At 40.3% G+C, this 21,433-nt stretch overlaps 1 protein-coding gene across 2 annotated transcripts in view; it reads right to left on the minus strand.

Moving 5' to 3' along the window:
* Window positions 1-21,433, minus strand: part of LOC126163128 (sialin-like) — a 175,909-nt gene that overhangs the window by 107,198 nt on the left and 47,278 nt on the right. The window contains exon 1 of one of the 2 annotated variants that reach the window (XM_049920053.1): window positions 18,105-18,208. The exons of the other annotated variant lie outside the window; for it this stretch is intronic. Coding sequence (XP_049776010.1) covers window positions 18,105-18,186 — 82 coding nt within the window. The 5' untranslated portion in view covers window positions 18,187-18,208. Of the gene's footprint in view, window positions 1-18,104; window positions 18,209-21,433 lie in introns of those variants that run through there. 2 annotated transcript variants of the gene reach the window in all.

The raw sequence follows: 21,433 nt of genomic DNA on the forward strand, positions 1-21,433 counted from the left end.
CTGCAAGTCGTCTCAGTTACTGACAACAAACGTTAGCAGTGATGGTTAAACCTCGGGGAAGCGATTCGTAGTACACAGCAACATCTGTGAATGCGGGCAGTTGCTGCTGTATTTGGGCTCTACCACTCGTTTCCTTTCCTTATGTTAGCACGAAGAAACTATTTCTCGACACCAGTAACGATTCAGCATAGCAATGGTCGCTGTTGGTCATGAGCCAATTGATGAGTAAGCAGAGATGCACATATAGACACCCTCTGATTTTTGTGACTGGATTAGAGCAAGCCGTATACCCGCTTTCTGAGTAGAGATGGGCAAACTGAAACACTTAACTGTTTCGAAACAAATGAAACAGTACAATATAATGTTTCGATACGCTGTTTCGAAACAGTGAAACAGTTTGTGTTTTGTGATCTAATAAACCTACACATTTTATCATCTTGACTGTCTACTGTATAAGTACGTCCACATAAACACAAATGAGGTGCGAGAGCGCTAATCATATCGCAGAAAGTATGAAATTATTACTAGGCGTCTTGGCAGTTTCGTATTTCTGTAGCAAACGCGCTGCTTTCGTGTCGTGTGACTTTCATACTTTTAAATTGGCTGAGGACAGCCATAGCTGAAGACAGAAGAGCCACCACGAACGGAACTGGAGGTGGGAGCAAACTGCAGAAACAACGGATATGCTATTGGGATTCCCACATTCCGTTAGTATGGGTAATATACCCATCCTGCTAATTTCCATGCACACAAAGGGAATCATTGAGGATAATAGGCACAGTGACTATAGACTCGCAAATAACGCCAAATAATTCGAATAAATAACAAAATATAACAGAAAAAATTTTGTCTTTCAAGGTGTTTCGAACCGTTACTATAAATTCACCATGCTTCCTAGTCCTTCCCGTTCACCATTACACTATCAGTGATATGTGAAACAGACTGCTTGCAATTATACCTATATCAAATTTATGTATATGTCTAATAACTATCACTCTACGCCTTTTTTTATTCAAAATGTTGTAGGCTTACTTACGTTTCTTAATATGATTACTGTACATGAACAGAGAAGCGTATGTTGTCAAAAAGTGTAATTTAACTGAATGATTTTTACATATTTATTATTTTGAATGTGAATAGTATGCGTTGTTTTATTGCTTGGTTAGTGTTTATACAGCAGGTGTTACGCCATTTCGGAATATGACAGTCAGCTAGAAACGAAGCTTTATTTTCGGATATCTTAAGCTTCATGCTATTACTTGTCAAAAAGATTTCGACACTCTTGAAAGTGTTTCATGAAGAGGTATGTTAACAGTGTTTCAGTACCTGTGCCGAGCCCGAATCTCGTCCGACACAGAGGGGAATGAAACCACTGTTTCGATACAATTAGTCCGTTTCAAGCACTGGTGGACTGAAACAGCCTTATTTTGAAACAATGATACAGTTTGTGTGTCTGGTTCGAGACCGAATCTGGTCCAGTTATCCGAGACAGGGGTGGAATGAAACGCCACTGTTTCGAAACAGTGAACCGTAGCCGTTCCGAAACACTGAAACAGTTCCACGTATCGATACACTATATCGAAACATATAATCAGTGGCCAAGTATATTTCTGAGCCTTCCCCACCACATGCAAATATCAGTCGATGATGGAATGATCACATTTGCCAGTTCTCGAGTGCACTGAAGTGTATCATTATGGATTAATGAGTTTAAACGATCTTCTTCAAACCCTGAAGGTCTTCCTGAACGTCGAGGCTCACTAATGTCAAAACGACCTTCCTCAAAACGAAAAAAAAAAAAAAAAACAGTTTCTTCCCGTGCTCTGTGCACTGGAATTATTCCCACAAAAGAATCAAATGTTTATGGCTGCCTCCGTTGCTGTCATCCATGAATTGAACTGAGAAAAAAAATATCAGAAATGTTCCTATTTCTACACTTGACACTCCGTCTCCAGATAATAAAATAACAGTATGGAAAATCAAATAGCAACGGTGAACTACAAATAAAAAATGACAATCGATAAATAAACCCACAGCAGCTGGAATACCAACATACAAAACAAAAGCGCTACGATCCTATGCACCAACCTAATTTTAGTTCAGAGATATAACAAAGCGATTAAGTATTTAACATGTGCAGATAAATACTATATCCAAGACAGCGAATGATTTTACAAATGGTGAAATTTTCCGCACTGTGCTCACTGCACTGACAGAAAACATGCTGAGAGTTCCTAAAATTTCATATGGCCAATTTTATTTTAATACCCGTAACATGATTCTACACGTACTTGTCACAGCAGATGCTAATTATGGATTTATTGGTTAGACTTCGGCACAAATGGTAGAAAATCGGATGGAGATGAATCAGAATACAAAAGATTTTAGGAGACATTTTAACGTATAGGCTTTCGGAGCGCGCCTATACAGTCATCTAGACAGTGGAAAGACGATATGACTGCATGCTTCGATAGTCAACGCATAATTATTTCTCAAGTCAACAAACCCTTTTCTGAACACGTACCAGTCTTACAGGGATGAATGAGGCATCGCTAAAAACGTTTTTGAACCAGTTTCTAACACTGCATACTGATTTTGCGGTAAAACTTATTTTTTGTGGAAAATTTTAACGTAGACAATCATAGGCGAAAGGGCTTCATGGATGCCCAGCTTTATACCTATGTTTTGCATAGTCAATAAATCACGAATAGGAGACGCTCTTTTCGTATTATCTTATTACAAATACCATTTTATTTATTTTGAAGTACTTATTAACTGGATAATTCGTATACAGCATTGTCATAGATGATAACCGTGACGACTGCGGTAGGCCGTTATCTTACAATTTGACTTTTGTTATTGAACATACCTCCGAAATGACAAACATATTTGTCATTGTCCCCTTGAACTGTCATTTATTTGTTGCTACTACGACCTAACGTTCTAGTGTAACCCCACCTCCCAATTGCATCAACAGGCACAGCGCCGCGCGGGATTAGTCGAGCGGTCTATGGCGCTGCAGTCATGGACTGTGCGGCTGGTCCCGGCGGAGGTTCGAGTCCTCCCTCGGGCGTGCGTGTGTGTGTGTGTGTGTGTGTGTGTGTGTGTGTGTGTGTGTGTGTGTGTGTGTGTGTGTTTGCCCTTAGGATAATTTAGGTTAAGTAGTGTGTAAGCTTAGGGACTGATGACCTTAGAAGTTAAGTCCCATAGGATTTCACACACTTTTTTGAACAGGCACAGTACAGATATGAGATTTAGTTTCTGCCAACAGTAACCCCCCCCCCCCCCAGCTCTCTGTTAACACGGTTGACAGCCGTATTAACCCGGTGAGATGAGCAGAGGACTTCTTGACGTCAGGCGAATGAAGGACCAATTCCGTGACCACAAAACTTTTGGCATATAAAAATCAAGTAGAATGAAACGGTCAGTATGCAAGCTTTTTGGAAACAAAGGAGAATACCTCTAACACCATTATTATAACTACCAGTATACTTTAATTCCCGCTACTCTCTCTTAATTAGGTGGCAAAACTTCTGGACGTATCCTGTTCATTCAGAAAACAAAACTAATCAAAGTACCACAGCTCTAGTTTGTATGCCTGATATACAGCAGTCGCTTAACTACTTTCCATTTTTTGTCATGTTTGTGAATTTATCTTTTTACTACGGTGCATCTTTCTCTGCTGCAGGACAAACTGCTTTATCATTAACAAGATGGAGATCATACACAGTGTGACTATTTGCTTAATCATGATACGCATTTGATTTGAAACGCCACAGAAAGGCTCACTTTCTTAAGTGTGAATAAAATCTCCCAGCATTTCGCAGTTTATATGTTGCATGCCATTTAACTTTAGCGCTACGAAAACTCAACTGCCGTGTGTTTGTACAAGCCTCACTATTGTTAGTGCAGACGCTCAGGCATTCACACGTTAGTATGCTGGCAACAAGCTTGTATAACTAAAGTTCAATCAATCATCAGGCAGCTTCTACTATCCTGATGCTGGTGCGAATGTATCCCACACACTTTCTAGCATGCTTCCGCAAAACATTTGCTCTTGAGTGTTTGTCAATCAAGCACTTATCACGTGTCGAGCACCCTTCAGTCACTCTGGAACGTTTGTTTCTTCGGTAACCATTCAGCAGGGCTTCGAGCTCCAGAGCCCAATGTGCCGTCGATCCTTAGCACAAAACGTGACACGTTCCGAATGTGTTGTGCGCTCTTGTTAGCAGCTGCTGACTAGTATAATGCTACTTGGTTTGTTGTATTATGGCGTAGGTCAACACTTTCTCTGAGCGATTGAAGTCGTTTGTAACTGTAATCCCTAAGTATAGTTAAATCGACAACTTCTAAATCTGGGTGATTTGTCCTACCGAAATTTTACTGATTCTTTTTTAGTAACAACTTTTTATTGTTTTGAGTCAGCTGCCACTTCTTGCACCATACATATATCTTGTCTAAATCATTTTGCAATGGATTTTGATCTTCTAACGTCTTTACTACACGGTAAACGACGACATCATCCGTAAACAATCTAAGAGGGCTGCTCAGGTTGTCTCTTAAGTCGTTTGTATACTCTCAGCTTAGGAACAGAGGTCTTATAATAATTCCTTGAGGAAAGCCAGGCATTACTTCTGTTATACTCCATGAATTTCCATTATTTACTACGAGCTGTGACAGTCACTCCAACAATACCACATTTGCATGCAGTGTGATTAGAAGCCACTTGGGAGAAAGTGTACGGAAAGCCGTCTGGTAATCTAGAAAAATGGAATCAATTTAAGATCCCCTGGCGAAAGCGCTCAATCGTTTGAAGAGCCAGTTGTATTTTACAGGAACGGTAAGTTCTGAATCCGTACTATTGTTGTTGTGGTCTTCAGTCCTGAGACTGGTTTGATGCAGCTCTCCATGCTACTCTATCCTGTGCAAGCTTCTTCATCTCCCAGTACTTACTGCAACCTACATCCTTCTGAATCTGCTTAGTGTATTCGTCTCTTGGTATCGCTCTACAACTTTTACCCTCCTCGCTGCCCTCCAATGCTTAATTCGTGATCCCTTGATGCCTTAGAATATGTCCTACCAACCGGTCCCTTCTTGTCACGTTGTGCCACAAACTCCTCTTCTCCCTAATTCTATTCAATACCACCTCATTGGTTATGTGATCTACCCATCTAATCTTCAGCATTCTTCTGTAGCACTACATTTCGAAAGCTTCTATTCTCTTCTTGTCCAAGCTATTTACCATCCATGTTTAATTCCCACTATATCCGTACTATTAAGAGATCGTTTACTACGATGTATTTCATAATATTCGAACACAAGCTACGTTCCAAGATCCTACTACAAGTATGTTGGTGATTTGGGTCTGTACTCTTATTTCGTTTCGTGTGTACTGGCGTTATCTGTGCAAATTTCCAGTCTTTAGGTAAGCATCTTTCGCCGAGCGAGCTGTTCTATATGACTGCTAGGTATGGAGTTAATATATCAGCATACTCTGAAAGGAACCTAAGCGGCATACAGTCTGGACCGGAAGATTTGCCTTTATCAAGTGACTGAAGTTGCTTCGCTACAACGCAGATATCTACTAAGTTATCCGTGTTGGCAGCTGTTCTCGTTTCGAATATGTACTGCTTTTTCTTTGGTGAAGCAATTTCGGAAAATTGTATTTAGTAATCTGTTTTAGTTGTGCTGTCATTGGTAACATTACCATTGTTATCATGCAGTGAAGGTACTGACTGTCTTACCGTTATTGCACATAACGTACGCCCAGTACCTCTTCGGATATTGTGACATATTTCGAGACAGTTTCGTTAAATTGTGAAAACTATTGGAAACATCTCGTATAGAAGTCCGCGCTAAATTTCTTCTATAAAACATCGCCAACGTCCCGAAGGCATTCAATACAGTTTCACGCTACATTTAGTGAACAAATCACGAGCTTCCCAATTTCAGGACTTCCTAGCAAATATACCTAAATACATTCTTAACGTGACTTGAATTAAGGGGCTCCGGAACGCCCTATACTTGCAATGTTAAAATAACGCTTATAAATTACATCTTTCCTCACAAAGTATTTGAGGTAGAAAGTTGAACTTTTTACAGATTATTTATTGGAATATGGGCTACAACTTAACACAGGGATTTTACAAAATTTTAGTTCAGTTATTAAAGATGATTTTTTTTCAATTGTAATGAAAATTCACAACATTTTTTTGCAATTTATTTATATATTCAAAAATATACAGTTTTTTGGAAAAAGGCTGTGTTAAATTATGCAGAAGGTACTGTGTAACATTTACTGAAAGTTTGAAACAAATATGTTTGGAAGATCCTTAGAAAACATGTAATTAGTATGAGAAAATGAAAGTTTTGGGAATCGAGCGACAAAGATTGGATTAACTTTTTAGTGCATTCCAGGTCCATAGGATGGACTATCTTCATCCTCTGCAAACTCCTCCTCCAGCTTCCTCTTGTTCTTCCTCCTGTTTACTCTTGCTTGTATTTCTAGACTCTTTGCAGCCCTGTCTGCAGCCCGAAGGCGTTCCTTGTCTAAAGCAAGCATCGCTCGTACCATGTTAGAACCTATCTTCATTCCCATATTTCTAAATACCTTGCACCTTACAATGTTGCCATCATTGAAAGTCGCAACAGCATCATACACACCAAAGTGAAGTGTTTCTATTCCAACAAATACAGTCTTGGGGATTCTCGACCATATAACACTATTTACACTTTCATTGGGGTTTTGAGTTTTTCCGTGAATACACTTTTTCAACAGTTCAGGTGCTGCTAAGTCTCTGAAAATAGGTTTTATCACCTCCATTATTGCAGGAGGCAGACTATGCTTGTGAGTGTACACTTCACCAGTTAGCAATCCTTTGTTATATTTACACCAACTGTCTTCTTCTTTGGGACACAAGCTATGTTGGGGATTTTCATCGGTTGAAGAAGTATGAAAAAAAAAAAGAGCCCAAATAGCCTTCATTTCGTCGACACTGTATTTTGCCTAATAGCCATTCCATAATAGTTCTGTATTTTGTCAATTACAGAATTAATTACGAATATTTTCGAGATAACGACAGAGTAAATAAACATGAAACAATCGACAATCACACCAGCGATATATATTGAACCATCACAGGTTAACCACAACACATACTTTATCTCACATCACTAAAATGTACCTGATGAACACGGACGTTAATAATAACACCATTTGACAGCAGTTTAACAGCGCCACAGTGGGTCACGCCCATGTAGAACACATTTCAAAAAAAAATTTAAAAATAGTTGTAGTCTTCGGAATTGAATAAATTATATATCTATTAAAAGGTAATAGTCTGCAGATTGAGAAAACGCAAAAAAGTAAAAATTGAACTTTTCATGATTTTGAGCCTTTCCGGAGCCCCTTAACAGATGTAAAGGTAACGTTGGGAGTACCCAAAAGGTGTGTTAGGGGCCTATACTGTTTACAATATACGTAAATGTGTTGCCTCCAGTATCTTATTTGTGACTGGATTCAGCGCTGTCTACCAGAGAATATGTTATTAACTGGACAAAATCGGCAGGTATAAAGGTAATTTCTATAGTACACCCAAATCAGAGTTTACACGTATATGACATAGTGGATAACGTCGGAAGCGCCATAAGCCTTGTTGCGGACGATGTTCTCATTATGAAGGCAGCAACGGCAGAAAGCTTGCGAACTGCAAGACGATCTGCGAAGGTTCGACAATTGGAGTAGGGACTGGAAGTTTTACTTTAATGTCTACAAATGTAACGCATAAGCGAATTTGCCCATCACTGTTCGATTGCATTAGTAGCGATAAACCACTGGAAACATAGTAATATCTCTGATTAACTCCCTGGAATGACCAAATAAAACTGAATGAAAGGAACGCATAAGCCAGACTGGCACTACATTATAGAATGTAATAAATGTACGAAAGGAACAGCGTACACAACATTTGTTTGGCCGACTGCTGTACATCTGTCATGTGATCATTTAATAGGCGCTACTGAGACACTCAAACTCAACTGGTAACCATTATAAGAGGCTTTGTAAGTCACGAAGAGGTTTGCCGTTGGAATACTAAGAGCGTAAATCCCAAGAACATTCGGGCAACATACTACTTCCTTCCACATCGTCTCGCCTAAGGACAACAAAGAGGAAATCAGAGAAAACAGAGCTGCTACTGAAGTTAAGCGATGTTCTCCCATGCACGATTTGCAAGTGGAACAGGGAATGCGGAATATTTATAGTGGTACCAAAAGTATTCTTCGTAGCTTATAGAATATGGATGCATATAAAATGAATCATGGTAATTTTAGATTCTGTTTTGTATTGTACTGTCGACAATTATGAAAAACACAGAACTCTTGTTATATGTGGTGCGGTGTCGATATCTGTTGCGAAACATTTATCAAAACGACTGAAAAATCTTGTGACAAAAATTTTCTCCATTCTAATAAGCTTCGGATGTTGTACTAATGATTCAAGATTGTGATCCAAACTCAAATCTATTATGTTTCAATTTTTTTAGTATACAAATGCTATGTGAAAATATGTATACATGATCAAATGTAAAATTCTAAGTAACATCGTGTGTACGTAGAAAGTAATATGGCTCAGTACCACAAATTTATATCTCTGTAATTAAAATAAATTGCTCTGCGAACAGTTGAAAGTTGGAACTCAGAAGTGAGTTTGGCCTGTGTCTTCTAACGGAAAGTTCACGTTCGACAATTTCGGGAGGAAAGAATTTATTGCAAGCTAAACTGACAGTAACCAGGAGACAGAAACCACGAAGTGGGACAAATTGAAATAAGTAGACTGGAACAGTTCTTTGAAGATCACAGGAGTAATGAAGGATCTTCCCATGGACTCATTTGGTGTCATTGTTTTAATGAGTCAAGCTGATGTAAAAAGAAACTTCAAGTTGTGTAATTTTCAACGGAGAAGATAGCCTGACGAAGGAGGAGACGGAAAGAGAAAGACGGAAAAATCTAAAATTTGTCAAGAAGATGATGAAAGCACGAGGACTTCAAGATATCGGATGAGCAAGAATTTTACGGGATTCATCAAAGAAATTAGAGTGTATGGTACATTAACACTGACTATGTAGTAAACATTAGCATTTATTTTGACTAAGAAAGGTGGAGAGACAGCAAGCTGCAACGGAGATGGGGATTGAGCAGGGAGTGGCTTAAAAGACATTTGTGTTACTGCAAACAGTCTTGGAGCACTTAACATCATTTACCGTGAAGACTGTCACACACATTTGAAGTTGGAAGTTTTTTTAAAAACTGGCGCTACACTGTTCAAATTATTATGTAGGCGTCCGTTATTGAAATCAGAACTGTGTGTTTGTAACGTAACTCAGAATACCAACTTCCATATTTCACCTGAAGTGTTCTACTTTCTTCACAAAATTTGTTTTGGAGCAGCTCATTGGGAAAAAATTTTCGTACAATTTTCAACTCTTGAATTCAGGGTTTGTCGGGACTTGGTAGCTTCCCGCTACATCCACCGAGTAGGGATCTATCATCTACCAACAGGAGCCACCGTTACAGTCCGCAGCCATTTTCACAAGAAACGGTGGAAGTACTAATAGTAAAAATTTCAACATGACAGTATTTAAATATGGATAAGAGCGAAATACCTTCAAATCATATCAGTTATTTCCGAAAGTTAATAATAATAATAATAATAATAATAATAATAATAATAATAATAAAACTAAGTATATTCTGCAGACAAAATTAAGACATTACTCGCAGTCAGTTCCCCTGCGTTATCGTATGAAACTCAAGTAGTAAAACGTTATTTACTCGGTGGTGAAGGGTCACATCGTTTCGTAATAATGGCAGTTTCATTGATTGCAAAGCATTGTTCAGGAGATTAAATTTGACAATTTGCCATGATTAAAAATCGCAAAAGTCATATGATAACCGTAAGCACAGTATGTGTGTCATAGCTATTCCACATTACGGTTTCAGTCCAGTTACAGTAATCATGGACTGATTGTTCAATAGAGCTTCAATAGATGCACAACAGGACAGACTTTTCAACTTTACGCTCGAATATTTGCTTTGGCGATATTAATACATAATAACTCTGCAGTAATTGAGACGTAATGTAATTTACCTATCTAAATAAGTTGTGTGTGTGGTTTTTACTTTCATTTGCGAATGTAAACGCGAGACTTCACCGCACATTAGTCTACATGAGACATTGAATTCTGACAGATTCTGCCATGATTGTAGCCTGCGCTGTGGGGGGGGGGGGGGGGGGGGAGGGGGAGAGAGAGAGAGAGACTTTCGAGTCTTGGTTAAGAACAGTGACTGATGGTACATGATTCATACATCCATAGCGAAAGAACAGCATTAAGAGTTAAAAGCTCAGAGGTCAGCTTGTTTTGTATTATCACGAATATGATACGCGTGTTGGGGTGGAAATCATTACAACGATGGCAGTTTTTGTTTCTGCGAGGTCTCAACCTTCAACTTTCTCCCCAGAACGAGCAAATAATTTTAGTGTTTTTCCCGCGCACCGTTTGAGCGTGGAAGGATAGAGAACGAATGAAAGTGGTTCGATGAAACCTCTGTCAGGCAGTGTGAATTTAAGAGTAGTTACAGCTGTAGCTGGAGAGTTGTAATAATCGGGTAATTAAGATTTCATTTAACAGTTTTAACATGAGAAAACATGAGGAGACATGAGAGGATACATCCAGCGAAACATTTGTCAATTCACTGTTCTCGTCACACTCGCTGAACACGTCGAAAAAATTCTGTTTTTAAATGTGAACGCTTGTTTAGAATCTTAAAACAAAATTACAAATGTTTTACTAAGCCATACAACGTGATTATAAAACATTGCTACAGTAAAGCGAACAATTTAGATGATTTCAACGTACTTCGCGGCCTATGAGGAACCTATAAAATAATAGGCTTTTGGGAACTATTACTTGGTTGTAAATGAAATACTGTGTTCCCATTACTTGTAATTATTAATTTATTCCGTCCAGAGAAGATCCAACAAAGGCTGTGTGTTTCGTCACAGTATCGTTTAAAAGCTCGAGACTTATGGAGATGTTAAACTACACTGGCAGACACCACGTAACAGGCATTGAGCTTTATCGACAGACTTACTGCGAAAATTCCGAGCGCGTAGAAAATCCAACTCTCCTAAACTAATACTTCCTTGCCAACACACACCTGACGAAATGAGCACGACGATCTGAACAAAGAAATTGGAGCTTACACGGACAGCCAACTGTCTCATAATTTGCGAATGGGAGAGCAAATGGAGGAAATAATAGTACCACCATGAATACCCTACGGTGGCTTGCGGAAAATAGCTGTATGAGATGAGTTCACCAGCTGGCTGTATGAGTTCATCAGTTGGATGTATGTTCGAGTCCTGAGGAATTTCATCAAAGGGTAGGTTTTAAAGTAGCTGCGACACAGAAGTTGCGTCTGTCCGACAACTTTATACATATAAAGTTTTCCAAAGTCGTATCAGCTTTATCTTCATATGCCCGAACGGGAGAATTCTCTGGCAACTCCCACTGTTGCGATTATGTGCGCGACCTGTTCGTATAGCAGCAGAGTATAATTCGACTGATTGGTCTCAGGACCGATAAAAAACACCCCCTCCTTCCACACACACACACACACACACACACACACACACACACACACACACACACAAATACACTATAGATCGAAGAAAGGTATGTAGAGGTAGCCATTCTCCAACCCATTACGCCACACACGATTAAAATTATTCTGCGTTCTACTTACATCGCAACCAAACGGTAAGCATAATAGCTGCCTGTTGCTAGCAGGTTCGTTAACTATTCACTTACTATGTCCAACCAAGAGGTAGAAAATTTGGACAGTGTCACCACGAGTATAAAAATGCTATAAAACTAAACACCGTACTCAGTTACTTCTTACAGGTAGGAAACTGACATTTTCTTTGCAATTTAATTGTTTTATTTTTCACTTCCGACACGAAGCGAGAGGTTCATGATGCCTTAGATAAAATCCAGACGACTGAACGACAAAGATGGAAGTACCAGGTAGACTTATTGACGGTATTTTACTCATGATGATTTGTTTGTTGTATTAGAAACAAAGTTTGGTTTAACGCGGAAACAATTGCAATATCAACTTTCTTTATAGCGTAATTAACATTCAGTCAGAAGAGAAGATAAAGAAATGAGATTTTTTTAATGAAGGAAGAACTCGTTCTCGGGATAAAACTTCTCAAGCGGATCAAACTTAATTGTCAAGAGGTAAAACTCTTGAAGCAGTCAACCCGAAGACTGGTTTGACCACCATAGTGTTTTCGTGCCCTAACCGGCTGAAGTAGTCAGTGGTGTTCCCGACTTTTCTTTCGCCTGCTGCAGTTGGCATTTCGTTATTGTTGATTGTAGTGAATCAGGTGACTATACGGTAGCTAGTGTTAATCACTCATGGAGTGTATAATCTTCGTTGTCACAGGTCTGGGGCCTGGTAGCACAACCGTTCAAAGATGTTTACAATAATTATCAAACGTTTCGCTCTTTTTCCGTAATACATCGCGATTTACGAGGTGGCGGTTAGGGTCGATCTAATACGTCTCCTTAAATTTTAGTAACTGAAATAAAATGCCAGCTAACTTCATTTACGAAGTACAGGGTATTACGAACGAGCGATATGATCAGATACCCATGTCCTGCTCACGAATCGTCGCGTTCGCTTTTTATCATTCATCAAGCGGACCGCTACCAACAGCAGCAACCATCGTAACTGCCCTTTTACCCGATAGTTAATTGATTAATTCATGTTCCTTAAATCATGTATGAAAAAAGTCTGCTGAGTACAATAGCCCACTGAAGGAAGGAAGATTAGGGTTATAAGACCTATCGACGAAGTAATTAGAGAAGGAAAACCATCTCAGACATTGAAAGTGTTGGAGAGGGGGCGGGAAATCACCAAAGGACATTTGCCTTAAGCGATTTATGAAAATCATTGAAAACTTTTGTCTCGATGGCCGGACGCAAATTTGAAAGCCAATCCTCCTGGTTACGAGTCTTATTTTACCAAAGCGCCACCGCGCTACGTGATAGCCTCAGCTTTCCTAATATACACATGGAAGTCCAACTTTTCTCTCCGTATGTTGTTAACGTAAAAATCCTCTGCAGACATCATCATCATCATCATCATCATCATCATCATCATCATCATCATCATCATCATCATCATCATCATCATCATCATCATCATCATCATCATCATCATCTAAGACTGATTATGCCTTTCAGCGTTCAGTCTGGAGCATAGCCCCCTTTATACAGTTCCTCCATGATCCCCTATTCAGTGCTAACATTGGTGCCTCTTCTGATGTTAAACCTATTACTTCAAAATCATTCTTAACCGAATCCAGGTACCTTCTCCTCGGTCTGCCCCGACTCCTCCTACCCTCTACTACTGAATCCATGAGTCTCTTGGGTAACCTTGCTTCTCCCATGCGTGTAACATGCCCCACCATCTAAGCCTGTTCGCCCTGACTGCTACATCTATAGAGTTCATTCCCAGTTTTTCTTTGATTTCCTCATTGTGGACACCCTCCTGCCATTGTTCCCATCTACTAGTACCTGCAATCATCCTAGCTACTTTCATATCCGTAATCTCAACCTTGTTGATAAGGTAACCTGAATCCACCCAGCTTTCGCTCCCATACAACAAAGTCGGTCGAAAGATTGAACGGTGCACAGATAACTTAGTCTTGGTACTGACCTCCTCCTTGCAGAAGAGAGTAGATCGTAGCTGAGCGCTCACTGCATTAGCTTTGCTACACCTCGCTTCCAGTTCTTTCACTATGTTGCCATCCTGTGAGAATATGCATCCTAAGTACTTGAAACCGTCCACCTGTTCTAACTTTGTTCCTCCTATTTGGCATTCAATCCGTTTATATTTCTTTCCCACTGACATTACTTTCGTTTTGGAGATGCTAATCTTCATACCATAGTCCTTACATTTCTGATCTAGCTCTGAAATATTACTTTGCAAACTTACAATCGAATCTGCCATCACAACTAAGTCATCCGCATATGCAAGACTGCTTATTTTGTGTTCACATATCTTAATCTCACCCAGCCAGTCTATTGTTTTTAACATATGATCCATAAATAATATGAACAACAGTGGAGACAGGTTGCAGCCTTGTCTTACCCCTGAAACTACTCTGAACCATGAACTCAATTTACCGTCAACTAACTGCTGCCTGACTGTACATGTAAAGACCTTGAATTGCTTGCAAAGGTTTGCCTCCTATTCCATAATCTTGTAGAACAGACAATAACTTCCTCCTAGGAACCCGGTCGTATGCCTTTTCTAGATCTATAAAGCATAGATACAATTCCCTGTTCCACTCATACCACTTCATTATTTGCCGTAAGCTAAAGATCTGGTCCTGACAACCTCTAAGAGGCCTAAACCCACACTGATTTTCATCCAATTGGTCCTCAACTAATACTCGCACTTTCCTTTCAACAATACCTGAGAAGATTTTACCCACAACGCTGATTAAAGAGATACCTCTGTAGTCGTTACAATCTTTTCTGTTTCCATGTTTAAAGATTGGTGTGATTACTGCTTTTGTCCAGTCTGATGGAACTGTAGACGTATGAGAATTTGTTTAGCACTCAATGATGAAAGTATTTTTTCTAATTTCTTATAAATGGCGCATTTGAATACTCATTTCAGATTATCCATAAAATCGAAGTTACAGAAAGTGAGCTGTAGATGTAGCTGTAGCTGTAGATGTTTGATTCTATGTTTAATCTGAAGATGGGGATTACTGAAACGCTTGATGTGCGACCCCGTATACACTGAAGTGAGCACAAGCGAACGTGCAGCGACTAGTAATACTTCTATCTTAACAAACGCTAGGCGTGCCTGGGTGAACTGCAGAATGTACGTGGAATGATTTCGCTTGTATGGCGGTGGTGGTCTGCCTTCTAGCGCACTACGGTGCAGACAGTACTGAAAGATTTCGTCTGCAATTTTGTCTACTTTAGTTGTTGATATGAGCTGCCTGAGCGAGTGGTCAGAAGTAAATATAATATTGCTGAAAAAGGAATACATATACTAACAGAATATTCCGTCGGTTCTTGGTAGAACAACATAATAATAAATGAAAAGCACCAGTTTGCTTTTGTTCTACAATATTTTTATTGCTAACCGGTTTTCGGCTTACAAGGCCATCTTCAGGCATTTACTGAGTATTATCACCAAAGAAGTTAAATGTTTTAAGACAACATTGGAAGAGAAGTAACACATCTAGAGTGAAGTATAAACATACAGTGAGTAACATCTTTGCAATGAAATAGTAAAAACTAAACAGTACATAAATAACAATGGAGTTGACAGGAAAACCTTTAGCACAAAATAAGAATAGCATGCCTACATAACAGTTTCTATTGATAAAACTATTGAAATAAGATAAAATTAGTACTAGGCAAGACTGCATAAAGAGGTATGAAACATGGAGAGTAATACACTCCCTTCTTTTTTAATTGGTTGTGAATTACTCTCCATGTTTCATACCTCTTGATGCAGCCTTGCCTAGTACTTATTTTATCTTATTTCAATAGTTTTGTTTATCAATAGAAACTGTTATGTAGGCATGCTATTCTTATTTTGTGCTAAAGGTTTTCCTGTCAACTCCATTGTTATTTATGTACTGTTCAGTTTTTACTATTTCATTGCAAAGATGTTACTCACTGTATGTTTATACTTCACTCTAGATGTGTTACTTCTCTTCCAATGTTGTCTTAAAACATTTAACTTCTTTGGTGATAATACTCAGTAAATGCCTGAAAATGGCCTTGTAAGCCGAAAACCGGTTAGCAATAAAAATAATATTGTAGAACAAAAGAATACATATACATGCTTCTGTGATCCAAGAAATACACCGCGTAAATGTCGAAGGGAAAGAAATGTTATAGAAAGTTTTCAACGACTCAAATAGGCTGGTTGGTTGGTCGGTCGGTTGATCGATTCGGCGGAGTGGACCAAACGGCGAGGTCATCGGCCCCATCAGATTAGGGAAGGAAGTCGACCGTGCGCTTCGCAGGAACCATCCCGGCATTGAACAGAAGCAGTAACGGAAATCACTGAAAACCTAAATCAGGATGGCTGGACGCGGGTTTGAACCATCGTCCTCCCGACAGCGAGTCCAGTGCTCTAACCCCTGCGCCTCCTCGCTCGGTGCAATCAAGATCGTGCAAGGGATATGGGAAAAACGATAAATTATATGCTTGCCCCAAGCGGGAACGGAGTTAATAAGCATGTTTTGTATTAAAAAGAAAGCACAATAAGGTTATGTACAACCTTTCTAGTGGAGATCAGTGGTCTGGCAAAAAGTACTTTAAAAATGAACACACAGCCTCGACCGCAAGATACATTTCGTGGTAACCGGTTAATCAGAATATTCAGACCTGGTTCCATGGTGGTAGGCGGTGGTGGTGAGCGGAGCAAGTGTTACAGCTCCACGAACGTCAACGCGAGCAGTTTACGTTCGGATGGTTTTAACACCTGCTTCGTTCACGGCCACCGCCTAACATCGTGGTATCAGGTCTGAAGACGGTCATAAAATGACCGAAACCGGTTACCACTAAATGATTTTGTGGTCGAGACTTGTGTTCATTTATGAACTGCAATAAAATTTCTTAGACGTAAAAAAGTGCAATTATATATTTACTATGCTGTTTAAAATTAAAAAATTACATACGGACGACCTGAACATTCTAGTTGCTTACGTTCATAGTACCTATATTTGCGACTAATGTATCTCTTACTTCATGGAAAATATGGTTTATCTGAGATCGTTATCTGCCCTCTAACAAAGTACAAAGCAGATTTTATCGAGTATCATATGTGAAATCGTATGCATATTACATTTCATTAAATACATTTTATTGAAAAAGCAACATTAATTTGGGAGCAAAACTGCTTCCATCAGCGCGCAGGAGTAACTGCGAAAGGTAAACGTGATGAAAGAAATGACGGTGTCTAATGGGATATGATACACGAGAGAGATTGTTCAGAAGAATAAAACTGAAGATAACATTTTAGAGCTGACGTCTCTTTTTCTGGGGTTCTGAATGGAGGTATCTAGTCAGGTCCAACGTAGTCAACAAGAATGTGTCTAACAAAGCAAGGAGTTTGGAATCCAAAATAATCCAAAAAGTAAATTATTTGCCTGTCTAGATTCGAAGACCGAAAATTCCTGTTAGTTTCATGAAAACTACTGGTGTACATCTCAATGTACATGGTGGCATTATGTACTGCAGAAACACTCAACAAACGTAGATAACTATTTTCTTTGAAAAATGCTATTGTAATCCAAATTGAGTTACCGATAGAAGGTAAGCAGTACCTGATACGATGGAGCAGCACTTTTTCTTCTCATGCACTAGGGTAAATTTAGATGGCATTTGCATAAGTGATATAAGGCGTACAGATTTAGTCTAACAGTTGCTTCTCTCTCGGTACTGTAGTCTAACTAGGTATACAAGCCTGAAAGTTTTTCTCCTTGATGAACTATGAAAAACGAATGTATGCGCATACTGCGAATAAATGATTTACTCTATTATCAAAAACTGCCAGTTGGTTTCCAGCAGCTACAGCAGTTTTTTTTTTTTTCTTTTTTTTTTACGGAGGGCCATATTAAACCATTTGCAACACTGTGTAGGAACCACTCTTAGAAAATAAGCGAATTGTGCCCTCTGTAAGATTAACTTTAGAGTCGAACAAGCTATATTATGGACAGTCGGTCGTAAGCTTTCAAGTTCGCTTTAGGGAGCATTCTTAAATAACCAAACGGTGTTCGAAGTACCGAGACAGCTTTCGAGGAGTATCTAAATTGCCAAAAGATTGAATCGCGAAAAAAACTGTGGAACACAGATTTAATATTCAAAGCTCTGAAACCTGATGGTTTGGAGTAGCTCGAAATAAACACAAGTCACCGAAAAGAACTGGACGTGTTCGGAACAACATGTTATTACGCCTTCTTGAGAGAGATGCTCTATGTTAGTTGTTGCATTCACCTGATGTAGACAGAAAATCGTCGATAGAAGGACGGCGGTCGTAGAGTTTGCGACAGCGGGCAGTGGTGGTGGCGTGGCCCATGACGACAGGCGCTGGTACGGCACAGGGGGAAACAGACCGGCGCGTACTCGCGTCCCTTCTAGCTAGTCGCCACAGCGACCTCTGTGCACTGCTGGCGGCAGAAGAGTACAGGTGATTTCCTGTTTAGTTCGCAAGACTGTCGTCTATCTTCATAGCGAAGTGGTCAGCGCGCGTTGTTGTTATGGGGAGGACCTACAGGGTGTTTCAAAAATGACCGGTATATTTGAAACGGCAATAAAAACTAAACGAGCAGCGATAGAAATACACCGTTTGTTGCAATATGCTTGGGACAACAGTACATTTTCAGGCAGACAAACTTTCGAAATTACAGTAGTTACAATTTTCAACAACAGATGGCGCTGCGGTCTGGGAAACTCTATAGTACGATATTTTCCACATATCCACCATGCGTAGCAATAATATGGCGTAGTCTCTGAATGAAATTACCCGAAACCTTTGACAACGTGTCTGGCGGAATGGCTTCACATGCAGATGAGATGTACTGCTTCAGCTGTTCAATTGTTTCTGGATTCTGGCGGTACACCTGGTCTTTCAAGTGTCCCCACAGAAAGAAGTCACAGGGGTTCATGTCTAGCGAATAGGGAGGCCAATCCACGCCGCCTCCTGTACGTTTCGGATAGCCCAAAGCAATCACACGATCATCGAAATATTCATTCAGGAAATTAAAGACGTCGGCCGTGCGATGTGGCCGGGCACCATCTTGCATAAACCACGAGGTGTTCGCAGTGTCGTCTAAGGCAGTTTGTACCGCCACAAATTCACGAAGAATGTCCAGATAGCGTGATGAAGTAATCGTTTCGGATCTGAAAAATGGGCCAATGATTCCTTTGGAAGAAATGGCGACCCAAACCAGTACTTTTTGAGAATGCAGGGACGATGGGACTGCAACATGGGGCTTTTCGGTTCCCCATATGCGCCAGTTCTGTTTATTGACGAAGCCGTCCAGGTAAAAATAAGCTTCGTCAGGAAACAAAATGCTGCCCACATGCATATCGCCGTCATCAATCCTGTGCACTATATCGTTAGCGAATGTCTCTCGTGCAGCAATGGTAGTGGCGCTTAGGGGTTGCCGCATTTGAATTTTGTATGGAAGGAGGTGTAAACTCTGGCGCATGAGACGATACGTGGACGTTGGCGTCATTTGGACCGCAGCTGCAACACGGCGAACGGAAACCCGAGGCCGCTGTCGGATCACCTGCTGCACTAGCTGCGCGCTGCCCTCTGTGGTTGCCGTACGCGGTCGCCCTACCTTTCCAGCACGTTCATCCGTCACGTTCCCAATCTGTTGAAATTTTTCAAACAGATCCTTTATTGTATCGCTTTTCGATCCTTTGGTTACATTAAACCTCCGTTGAAAACTTCGTCTTGTTGCAACAACACTGTGTTCTAGGCGGTGGAACTCTAACACCAGAAAAATCCTCTCTTCTAAGGAATAAACCATGTTGTCTACAGCACACTTGCATGTTGTGAACAGCACACGCTTACAGCAGAAAGACGACGTACAGAATGGCGCACCCACAGACTGCGTTGTCTTCTATATCTTTCACATCACTTGCAGCGCCATCTGTTGTTGGAAATTGTAACTACTGTAATTTCGAAAGTTTGTCCACCTGAAAATGTACTATTGTCCCAAGAATATTGCAACAAACGGTGTATTTCTATCGCTGCTCGTTTAGTTTTTATTGCCGTTTCAAATATACCGGTCATTTTTGAAACACCCTGTATGTTCAATCTGCGGTACTGCCAGGAATTTTTCCTTCGTGGGAGGAGTGGAATGGGTTGCACACAAGGTTATAATGCGAATTGAGGGACTACTTGAGAGAGGGTTGAGAAGCTATAGCGGCCGAGGAAACAGCTGTCTGCACCTAATGCCCTCCAAACCGCATCCTAATGACGCTATTGCCAGAGAATGGCCCGTTAGGGCTTAACGACTTTTTTCATGTGACCCAGTGGCCAAGTAAAAGTCTGTGGCGAAAGATCGGAACTGGACTATTGGCCTGACTGCAGGCTTCCTATTCGCCATGGCGCAAGGAGGGAGAGATCTGCGATGCTCGGTTTGATAGCGGGCTGATTGGACTTGGGCGGAAGGACTGGAGTCTGGTGCTCTGTCGGCTAGACCACCACGGCTACTCAGTGGGTTATGTACCCCACTAAAAATTAAAAGATCGGTAGTCGATCCACAGTCAGTTTTCGGAGACTTTTCTATCGCTTATCGCTTCTCTGGCAATTATTAATGTAAGTCACGCCTGGTGGTCTAGCGGTAAACTGAGAGATCGCGCGATCGAATCCTGGCCGGACAAAGGAAATTTCATTTTGCCTTTAATCTAGTCTTCAGCTCTGTGAGGAGTCACCAGTACCCGAGACGTAGTTCGGATTCTACGTTAAACTGTACGTCCTATTTTCCCGACTGGATAACTGGGATAGTTTAGCGACACCAAAGTGTTCAAAGTGGCGCCCAATTGAAAGACTTGCCCTCTGCCACTGAGCCACACGATATTCTTCTTCTTATTCTTCTTCTTAATGTAAGAAACGCTTGGCTGATCCGTCGTCTGGAGTCAACGTTAACTGTAGGTCCCACTATGACTGGCTGAATAAATCAGCTTGTAATACGACTGCTCAGTATTAAGGACTGTGCCACATTAGAACTTCTCATTCTCCAACTGCGTTTGTCAAATAGATTTTCACAATCGGCTGGTCGTAGTTGCCTGATTTACACGATTTATTTAGTCCAACAATTACTTACGACTTCTTTAAGAGCAATACGGTATTATGGAAATAAAGGCTGTAATTGATGATAAATGTTTATAGACCACAGTATATATTGTTTATTGTTACGTCTTAAAAAAATGGGAACAATTTGATTGAGAAGAGTCCCTGTGCCACAAAAACGCAAGAAGGTGCATATCGGTGAAAGTTCATGTTTACTGTAACTCGAAGCAAATGATTAAATTTATCATCATCTCTAAACGGATGCAGTTTCGCTCTTGATCTCTCGTAACGCACACCTTAGCGCGTCATTCTTAGTCAGCGCTTTCGACTAACTGTCGTCTCCTAATATTAACTCCCAGCATAAAAAATAATGGTAATCCACAACACATTGTCGGTAAGCAGAGCTGCAGAGTACTTAGTAGCATACGTGGGTTGTTGTTGTTGTGGTCTTCAGTCCTGAGACTGGTTTGATGCAGCTCTCCATGCTACTCTATCCTGTGCAAGCTTCTTCATCTCC

The sequence above is a fragment of the Schistocerca cancellata genome, chromosome 2 (assembly GCF_023864275.1).
Source record: "Schistocerca cancellata isolate TAMUIC-IGC-003103 chromosome 2, iqSchCanc2.1, whole genome shotgun sequence".
Lineage (NCBI taxonomy): Eukaryota > Metazoa > Arthropoda > Insecta > Orthoptera > Acrididae > Schistocerca > Schistocerca cancellata.